This window comes from Mustela putorius, unplaced genomic scaffold, assembly GCF_011764305.1.
Source record: "Mustela putorius furo isolate JIRA1106 unplaced genomic scaffold, ASM1176430v1.1 tig00003901_pilon_pilon_pilon, whole genome shotgun sequence".
NCBI lineage: Eukaryota > Metazoa > Chordata > Mammalia > Carnivora > Mustelidae > Mustela > Mustela putorius.
The window spans coordinates 3,411,274-3,422,380 of record NW_025422049.1 but is presented as its reverse complement, the minus strand read 5'-3'; the positions used below and the strand labels follow the sequence as shown (position 1 = coordinate 3,422,380).

General features: G+C 35.9%; 1 protein-coding gene across 1 annotated transcript; it reads left to right on the top strand.

Moving 5' to 3' along the window:
* Positions 1 to 1,979: 1,979 nt before the first annotated feature.
* Positions 1,980 to 3,695, top strand: LOC101693595 (T-complex protein 1 subunit zeta-like). Its single transcript, XM_045068315.1, is given in 2 exon segments — positions 1,980 to 2,696; positions 2,698 to 3,695. Coding segments are annotated over 2 exon segments (1,593 nt in total). The 3' UTR covers positions 3,574 to 3,695.
* The last annotated feature ends 7,412 nt before the right edge of the window (positions 3,696 to 11,107 follow it).

The window sequence follows — 11,107 nt, the reverse complement described above, 5'->3', positions numbered from 1 at the left end:
CCCGAGATCATGGCCTGAGCCAAAGGCAGAGGTTTAAGCCACTGAGCCACCCAGGTGCCCCTGTTTGGAGATTTTTAATGACTTCTTCAATCTCCTTACTGGTTATGGGTCTGTTCAGGTTTTCTATTTCTTCCTGGTTCAGTTTTGGTAGTTTATACGTCTCTAGGAGTGCATCCATTTCTTCCAGATTGTCAAACTTGCTGGTGTATAGTTGCTCATAATATGTTCTTTTAGTTGTATTTCTTTGGTTTTGGTTGTGATCTCTCCTCTTTCATTCATGATTTTATTCATTTGGGTCCTTTCTCTTTTCTTTTTGATAAGTCTGGCCAGGGGTTTATCAATCTTATTAATTCTTTCAAAGAACCAGCTCCTAGTTTTGTTCATTTTTTCAATTCTTCTTTAATTTCCTGCTTGACCCATTCATTCTTTAAAAGGATGCTGTTTAGTCTCTATGTATTTGGGTTCTTTCCAAATTTCCTCTTGTGATTGAGTTCTAGCTTCAGAGCATTGTGGTCTGAAAATATGCAGGAAATGATCCCAATCTTTTGATACCAGTTGAGACCTGATTTAGGACCCAGGATGTGATCTATTATGGAGAATGTTCCATGTGCACTAGAGAAGAATGTGTATTCTGTTGCTTTGGGATGGAATGTTCTGAATATATATGTGATGTCCATCTGGTCCAGCGTGTCATTTAAGGCCTTTATTTCCTTGTTGATCTTTTGCTTGGATGATCTGTCCATTTCAGTGAGAGGGGTGTTAAAGTCCCCTACTATTATTGTATCATTGGTAATGAGTTTCTTTGATTTTTTTATAAGTGATTTATATATTTAGCTGCTCCCAAGTTAGGGGCATAGATATTTAAAATTGTTAGATCCTCTTGTTGGACAGACACTTTGAGTATGACATAGTGTCCTTCCTCCTTTCTTATTATAGTCTTTGGCTTAAAATCTATTTGTTCTGGTATAAGGATTGCCACCCCAGCTTTCTTTTGATGTCCATTAGCATGGTACATTGCTTTCCGCCCCCTCGCTGTAAATCTGGAGGTGTCTTTAAGTCTAAAATGAGTTTCTTGTAGATAGTATATTGATGTTTTTTTTTTTAATCCATTCTGCTACCTTGTGTCTTTTGATTGTAAATGAGTTTTTCCACCTGGTCATTTTATCCAGATAAGAATATATGAACGAGAGAATAAAATACTAAAAGGGTGGCAAAGTCCCCAGAAAAACGTATGCTAACCGAATCAGAAGAGACCCAAAACTGGGGGAAGAGGAAATGGGGAAAGAATTAAAAAAATAATTATGTGTGTGTATGTGTGTGTGTGTGTGTGTGTGTGTATGCATATGTTAGACTGGTGAATAGAGCAGAGCCACCCACTTGATTTTGGGTGTATTTTGGTCTCTTAGAAGAAACTACCTCCCAGAATTTTAAAGAAAGAAAAAATTTTATATATATATATATATATATATATATACACACAAAAATAAGGGTAAATACAATGAAGGGATGGAATATGACTGTAAAGATAAAATTTAAAAAAAAATGCTAAAAAAGGAATAGGTAAGATAAGTTGGGTATATTCTTGGACTATTAATTATTGAGCCTGCCAGAATAGAAAATGAACATAAAAAATATATATCTATATCTATCTATCTATATATTTTGCAAATTTTGTTGAGTCAGTACAAAAGTTCTCCTGTGGCTGCTTTAGGACATGGTTCTGAAAGTTCTAAGTAGTGCTTCATCTGTTACTGCATTGCTTCATGAACGTGAATCGATTGTTATTTATTGACTTCTTACTCTATTGAGAGTACTGTGGGACACCAAGAAATAACTATGTGGTCCTTTTTAGTGACTCTCTTACATCGTAAAAATATGATACTTAAAATACGTAAAATACGTAAAAATAGGCCACGCTGCGCCAGCGTTGGGCACTCAGTGCGCCACCAAGTCTCTTCTTCTTCCTGTGCTGGTTAGCCATGGCGGCCGTGAAGACCCTGAACCCCAAGGCCGAGGTAGCTCGAGCCCAGTCAGCGTTGGCGGTGAACATCAGCGTGGCCCGGGACCTGCAGGATGTGCTGAGGACCAACTTGGGGCCTAAAGGCACCATGAAGATGCCGGTTTCGGGAGCTGGAGACATCAAGCTCACTAAAGACGGCAATGTACTGCTTCATGAAATGCAAATTCAGCACCCAACAGCCTCCTTAATAGCCAAAGTAGCAGCAGCCCAAGATGACATAATTGGTGATGGTACCACTTCCAATGTCCTAATCATTGGCGAGCTACTGAAGCAGGCAGATCTCTACATTTCTGAAGGTCTTCATCCCAGAATAATAACAGAAGGATTTGAAGCTGCAAAGGAAAAGACACTTCAGTTTTTGGAACAAGTCAAAGTAAGCAAAGAAATGGACAGGGAAACACTTATAGATGTGGTCAAAACATCTCTGTGTACTAAAGTGTATGCTGAATTTGCTGATGTCTTAACAGAGGCTGTGGTAGACTCCATTTTGGCCATTAAAAAACAAGATGAACCTATCGACCTCTTCATGGTTGAGATCATGGAGATGAAACATAAATCTGAAACTGATACAAGCTTAATCAGAGGTCTTGTTTTGGACCATGGGGCACATGGGGATATGAAAAAAAGAGTAGAAGATGCATACATCCTCACATGCAATGTGTCATTAGAATATGAAAAAAACAGAAGAGAATTCTGGCTTTTTTTACAAGAGTGCGGAAGAGAGAGAGAAGCTTGTAAAGGCTGAAAGAAAATTCATTGAAGATAGAGTTAAATAAATAATAGAATTGTAAAAGAAAGTTTGTGGTGATTCAGATAAAGGATTCATTGTTATTAATCAAAAGGGAATAGACCCCTTTTCCTTAGATGCTCTTGCAAAAGAAGGTATAGTAGCTCTGTGTAGAGCTAAACGGAGAAATATGGAAAGGCTGACTCTTGCTTGTGGTGGAGTGGCTCTAAATTCCTTTGATGACCTAAGTCCTGATTGTTTGGGACATGCAGGACTTGTCTATGAATATACATTGGGAGAAGAGAAGTTCACTTTTATTGAGAAATGTAACAATCCTCGCTCTGTCACATTATTGATCAAAGGACCAAATAAGCACACACTCACACAAATCAAAGATGCAATAAGAGATGGCTTGAGGGCTGTTAAAAATGCTCTTGATGATGGCTGTGTAGTTCCAGGAGCAGGTGCAGTGGAAGTGGCAATGGCAGAAGCCTTGATTAAGTACAAGCCCAGTGTAAAGGGCAGGGCCCAGCTGGGAGTTCAAGCATTTGCTGATGCATTGCTCATTATTCCCGAGGTACTTGCTCAGAATTCTGGTTTTGACCTTCAGGAAACACTAGTTAAAGTTCAAGCAGAACATTCAGAATCAGGTCAACTTGTTGGTGTGGACCTGAACACAGGTGAGCCAATGGTAGCAGCCGAAGTAGGCATATGGGATAACTATTTTGTAAAGAAGCAGCTGCTTCGATCCTGCACTGTGATTGCCACCAACATTCTCTTGGTTGATGAGATCATGCGAGCTGGAATGTCTTCTCTAAAAGGTTGAATTTGAAGCTTCCTTCATGTCATCCAAATCATGAAGACTATAGAGTGATTCTAAGAATATAGCGACAATTTTGTCCAAGCTTCAAACAATTTTCAAAAGCATCTTCTTTTCCCATATGAAAACAGAGAACACTGACACCTAAATTCTGAAGTTCTGAAATTACAGTATTTTTTTAAATCGCACTGCAGTATACACCCATCAAGCAGACCGGTTTTACCCAATGAGAAGGATGTTTGCTTTAGCTAGAGTGATAACAAAAGTCCCATGTTAGTTAAGTATATGTTATCTACCTTGTTACTAAATGTAACTTGAAAAACAAACAAAAAAATACGTAAAAATACTCTCTTACATCGTATTTTTACGATGTAAGCCTGTTTGCCCTACTCATGTTAGCTTAGTCACCTTATAATTTCAGGGCCCTGATCACAAGGGCGGTTTTCTGTGAGATTATTTATGGCACATTGTGAACATATCCTGTCAGATAAAAAAAAAAAAAAACAAAAAACCAACAACTCTGACACAGTGCTTTTCAATCTTGATTTACCACAAAAGAAATGCATTTTACATCAAGAGTATTATGTATCTATCCCCCACAAAACAAATGCATTTTATGTCAAGGCTTATTCTCTATTTATCCATCTATGATTGTAGATGTACATATGTATGCACATAAGAATATATGCATATGAACATAATCATATGCCTGTGTGTATATATGTCAAAACAACTATTTCATAACACAATATTTATGCTCATTGCTTGGTTTTATAAGTCTGTTTAGTTTATTTTATTAAAAATTTTTTGGGTGACCATTATATTGCCTTTTTTAATCCACTAATACTCTGTGTTCTAAGGTGGAATCTCTGATGATGATGGATGCACCACATCATCTTCATTCATGAGGTAGAGAGACATATACTCAAAGGTTTTAGAAATACATCACCACTAAGCACGATGAGAATTTACAGCTCTCCATATTGTCTAGGACACCATTTCCTCTATGTGATCTAGGATATGTTTTTTTGTAGATTAGGGCACTCCAAGGAAAACATTCATTTGTTCCTTCAGGAAGAACAGATGTAAGCAGAATGTTGGGGGAAAGAATGCAAACGAACATTTATAAAATGCCTATTATGTCCTAGATACTGTTAGAGGTATTTTGCAAATTTGGTTATTTTTGCCTTCAAAAAGAAGTAAGGATCATGGACTATCGTAATATGCCCAAGATCACTAAATTCTTTTATCTAAGAAATTTAGATAAATTTAGGCCCAGAATCTTTGATTTTAAAGCCAGTATACATTCCACTATGCTGCATTAACTTCCACTTTAAAATTTGACTTGTTTTTATGCATTTAACTGTACTTTTCTTCCCACCCAATTCATGAAACTCCAACTGCCTCTTTTTGTTTGTTTATTTATTTATTTTTTAGTAATCTCTACACCCAATGTGGAGCTTGAATTTAAAATCCCAAGATCAAGAGTCACATGCTCTTCTGACTGAGCCAGTGAGGCACCCCTCCAATTACCTTTTTTTTTTTTTAGTAAAAAAATCTTGTTAATTTACTCAATAACATAAATGGAATACATTTGGTTAAAATATGAAACACATACAAGATTATTCATTTCACTATAGTCAAGAGGGTTTGGTTTTCATTAAGTCTTTAGAAAAAAATTTAATGTATACGTAAGATTTCATATTTCATAGGTAAAGTAAAACATATTTCTCTGTCTTTAAACATGTGGAAATTACAGCAAATATGTGTCTTACAAACAGGTCTACAAAAGCCCAGATTAGTTTTAAAAAGGCAGTATTCTTTTTTTTATCCAATAACCAATTAACCAAATAGTTAATAGCTTTATTTTTCTTTTTTTAAATTTTATCTATCTATCTATTTATTTATTTATTTTTCTATCATATTATCTCCCTGATATGAGGAAGTGGTGATGCAACATGGGGGCTTAAGTGGGTAGAAGAAGAATCAATGAAACAATATGGAATTGGGAGGGAGACAAACCATAAGTGACTCTTAATCTCACAAAACAAACTGAGGGTTGCTGGGGGGAGGGGGTTTGGGAGAAGGGGGTGGGATTATGGACATTGGGGAGGGTATGTGCTTTGGTGAGTGCTGTGAAGTGTGTAAACCTGGTGATTCACAGACCTGTACCCCTGGGGCTAAAAATATATGTTTATAAAAAATAAAAAATCCAATTGCCTTTTTAACAAGATTTATTTGGAATACAGATCTTTATACTCCAAGTTTCTTCTATATTCCTTATTTGAGACTCTGGTTTGTATAGTTGTTAATAGCACAGGCTCTGGATTCTCTAGAGCCAGATATCCTGGTTTTGAATCTTGGCCCTTCTACTTTGTTAGCTGTATAATTGTCTTGAGCAAGGTACTTAGTCTCCCAGTGTCCAAATGTCTTCATCTGTAAAAAGAAGATATTAGTAACTACTTCATATTGTTTGTGTGAGGATTAAAGTGAGTGAATAATGTAAAGGACTTAGATGGCATAATGCCTTGCACATAATGCTAAATAAGTGTTGTTATAAATGTCTCATGTACTTACCCACAAGGTGTATTTTGTTTCAGAAGGATAGCTAGCTGCCTCCATTGTATGCTGTGTGGGATACTGAAAGAACCAAATAGAAGAAAACTGTCTCTTGTAATGCACTTTCATGGTGTTCCTTCTTGATTTGAAACTCTAGTCATTAGAGAATCACTGATGGGAAACACAATGAGAAGGAGGGGGCACTATCTTTAGAAGGTCACTAACTCAAGTTGCCAAGAAAGGACTCTGTTATACTCTGATATTTAGCCAGATATAAATCTGATTAAATTGGGGACTGGTATAAAATGGAGAGGCCTAGCAAGAGGAGTTCTGGCCCTCTTCCTCTATCTCTGCTTTAACCACAGGGCAATTTGCCTCCTCTTTTATATGTCTAGAGGTAAAATGAGCAATTCTTCTCCTCATAAGGTGTACATTCTGAGTCAATCACTGAACTCTAAACAAAGTTAATGTCCAAATAGTCAGTTTGACCCCTATGATTGAGAGATGACTATACTCCTCTCATTTTAAATATGAGGAAGCTAAAAACTTTCAAATAATTTGCCTTATTATTTGGGCTTCTCAACCTGGACATTATTGACACTTGGGCTAATATAAGTCTTTGTTTTAGGGGCCTATTCTGTGTATTGTGGGATGTTTAACAGCATCCCTAATCTCTACCCGGTAGATTCTAGTTGCACTCACTAGCTGTGATAACCAAAAATGTTTCTAGACACTGCCAAGTATTCTAGGCATGGAATGTGCAGGGTATAAAATTATCTTGGGTTTAAAACAACTGCCTTAGGTTAGAGGCTTATAAGGTAGGGATCTAGGACTCAAACTCAAGTCTATCTAATTCAGAATCTTGTGATTTCAACATTATGTGAAACTGTCTCTATTGAATATGACTTTGATAAGCCCTGAATAGCAAGCAAAATGAAAGGCTTTATGTTATAGGAAGCCAGGTCAAATGAAAGGCTTTATGTTATAGGAAGCCAGGTCTGGATACCAGATTTGACCTAACTCACAATTATTGGAAAACTCGTCATAAATAGCTTCTTATATTAGAGCTTCACACTGCTTAAAGGAAATGTACAAAATGTGAGGACTCGAGGCCCTTTATTAAGGGAATTAAAAGAACCTCCAGAGTGGGGACACAAAAATGCAAGTGGTATAGGAAGAGCTTTGGGACATCAGGCCTTTTAACATTTGCTGCAAATACCTGAAACAGTTGAAATAATTCAGCAGACTAAGACTATGGACTAAGATAGCCAGATACACTCGAACTACTTCATGTTTACTCATCAGAGGGAGGTACTGAGGGAAGTGGGTAGACATCTTTATTTGCAAATGGTAGGGCTCTAAGGTTCTCCAGTTAAAGTGCTTAGTTTCCAGAGATAGTTACATTTTAAACTCGCTTTCAGACCTTGAAGAACACTAAGAATGAAATGAAAACAAGAAGGCAATTTTGGAGCCTGGAACTCTGTAGATATCTTCCACATGATTTACTGCTCACAGCGTTGGATACAAATAATGGTCATGCCAGCATGTGAAAGCTTAAAATACATTCTAATGAAGATCACATTGTGAGCATTGCCAAGACAGAATAAAATGTAATCAGGATTTAAATGTGGATAAAATAATAGCTCCATGGATTCAAGCACACTGATTAATGCCAGAGACACTTATGAAATGCTGTTGTCTGGTCATCAGTGTTACTTTTCTTATGGAGCACTTTGTACTAACAGCAATAAAAGAAGACTAATAAACTAAGAAGAAATACCTTATTCTGTAAAAGTAACATGACTCAGGTGAATTACTCTAGTTACAGATGACCTATGATCCAAGATTGATAGGTTATCAGCATAACTTACTTTTGAAATATGCATGCTCGAAATATTTCTGAAATATTCACCTTTCAGAGCAGACTCTCTTGCTTTTCTCATGTCTGTGTGTAAATGTAAATTTTGTGCTTACTGTATACTCAGCTTTTTTTTAAAGCCAAAATTAGCTTTAAGATGTCACTTGAAGAGAAAAATGTGTCTAAACTTAAAATGAGCACTGAAGCAACGTGTAAACATTCCTGATTTCAATTTTATAACTCAAGACAGTAGTTAAACAAACATACATGCTCATAAAGGTCTATATGTTTAAAAATCTGAGTGACAAGAGATAGTGATAAATGCATGGTAAATATTATTAATAGACTTTGTTTGAAACATGAAACAGCAATGAGCACAACAACATAAAACCTGTTGTATATATCCCTCATATCTCATAATACACCTTCTCTTTCTTGTGATGTTAGAGTTGTTAGGGAGCAAGCAGAAACTTGTTTGTACTCAGATAAGTATTTATTGAAATGACAACCCATTGGTAAGAAATAATTGAAATTGATAAACCTGTTCGGTGTTGCTCTTTTCATGTAACACTTTGATATAACTGATTTATTAAGAAACAATGATTGTCTTGATGGAATTTCAGCATAGCAATGTAGTACTAACTGTATCTCTACTAACTATAAATGTATCCTCACTATTACCATTGTGTATCACGAAGAGGAAGAGCTTGGGGGAACCAAAATCTAGATGTGAACCCTGGCTTTATATCTGTTTACATTTTTGCTATACTTCCATCATTTGTAACATGAGGTTTGGTAAAGGCAAAAATGAGGAATGTAGCTAAAATACATAAGTGATTACTGTAGAAACAAAGCAATTGGTAGATACTATTTATAAAATTATTAATATACCTAGTAGATTTACCTTGTTATAGCATAGCAGGAAGACTAGTAGACTAGGAACCAAGAGATCTGAATTATAATTGTAGTTCTGTCGCTAATTAGGTATGTAACTGCAAATAATACATTTAGTCTTTCTGTGACTCAGTTTTTTCATTTTTAAATGAAGCATTGGATCAGATTATCTAGCTCCAAGTTTCATTCCTCTCAAATATCTTACATTTTAGTTACTTTGGCTCATATAGAAAGACCAGGTTTTGGCCACAGGCTGCCAGTTACTACTGTACTACCATGTATTGTGAAATTAGTAATAGAGTTAAAAATAGTTCCTTAGAAATCAGCCTAGTATACTTGAAATATAAATTATTTCTGCATAATGCTCCATTGGCAAAAAACTAAACGTAGCAGTTCAGGCAACATGCTATATGGGACGAATGCACATGCCCTTATTTTACATGTTATATAAATGAACCAAAGATGGTCCCTGTATATTGGTCTCTAGACTGTTTATTCCTACACAGCAGGGTGAGATCCATTATCCTAAATTCCCTTTGGCACTAAACTCAAATTTTTACACATGTAATTGTTTTTTCTTTTAAGATTTATTTATTTATTGATTGATTGATTATTTTAAAGAGTGAGGGAGAGTGGGGGGACAGGCAGAGGGAGAGGGAATCTCAAGCAGACTCCTTACTGAACATGGAGTCCCCTTTGGGGCTCAATCTCAGGACCTGAGACAAAATCAGGAGTCAAGATTTAACTGACTATTCCACCCAGGTGCCCCTGCACATCTAATTGTTTTAAACATACCCGAAATAAGCAGATATTTAGCCATTTAGAATCTGCCTGCTTTGCATACCCTGTGAAACTACAAGACATGTTAACCATTGATAAGAGAAATCCTCCAACTGTAAAGCTCTTAACCATTGTTGCTCTTCAGACCTTTTGAACTCAAAGACTTCCTGCGGTGCTGCTGAGGGACATCACCTAGAACCATGAGACCCATCTCTGATATACCCCTCACCCTGGATTTCCCTTGTTGTCATCCACTTCAGGATGGTAGCCACCACCATCACCAAAGCCTTTGAGCAGTCACATGCTGGAGGGAGTTCCCTGCATGCCTGCAAACCTGTCAATGTGTCTCCCAAATAAAGCTTGCATGTACAACTGCCATATGTGGAAATCAGAAACACCTAAAGGAAGAAATTTCTAAATAAAGATTTATATAAGAAACCATGTAGAAACCATGATGGAAATTATCAAATACTTAAAACTGAAGAACAAAGGAACCACTGTAAATCAAACCTTGTAGAATGCAGAAAAATCCAGTATTTAGAAGAACATTTATAGCCTGAAATAAATGTATTTGAAAAGAAGAAAGATGGAAAATCACTGAGGCAAACATTCACTTTGAAAAGTTAGAGAACATTAGTATAAAACCAAAAAATAGAAGAAAATCACAAGTAGGAAAACAGATATTAAAGAAAATACAAAGAAACAACAGGATTAAAAATTGAAATACTAAATATTTATAATAATTATTAAGATATAGGAACTTCTGACAATAATGTTAAACATAAAAAACAAAATTAAAAAGTATTATCATGAAAAGGGGACCATTGTATTGCTTTGGTAGGAACATTTGAAGTTAATAACAGGATATTTCTCATTCTATAAATTAGAAAACCAAGATTATGGACATTGGGGAGGGTATGTGATTTGGTGAGTGCTGTGAAGTGTGTAAACCTGGTGATTCACAGACCTGGGGATAAAAATATATGTATATAAAAAATATATGTTTATAAAAAAAAAAAAAAAAAAAAAAAAAAAAAAAAAAAAAAAAAGAAAACCAAGATGAAGTGAGAAAAATGTTCAGGTAAATCTGTATTTTCTTTATAATTTTTTGAAAGAAAAGAAACAAAAGTTTAATACATCATTATACTTATTTAAAGAGTATGAGTACATAATAACAAATGTGTTTTTAAAGATTAACTTATAACGAATTATTTTTTCCAGGAGTACAGGTCTGTGAATCATCAGTCTTACACAATTCACAGCACTTACCATAGCACATACTCTCCAATGTCCATAACCCAGCCACCCTATCCCTCCCCCACATCCCTAGCAACCCTCAGTTTGTTTCCTGAGATTAAGAGTCTCTTATGGTTTGTCTCCCTCCTGGTCCCATCTTGTTACATTTTTTCCCTTCCTATCCCCCATGATCACCCACCTTGTCTCTCAAAT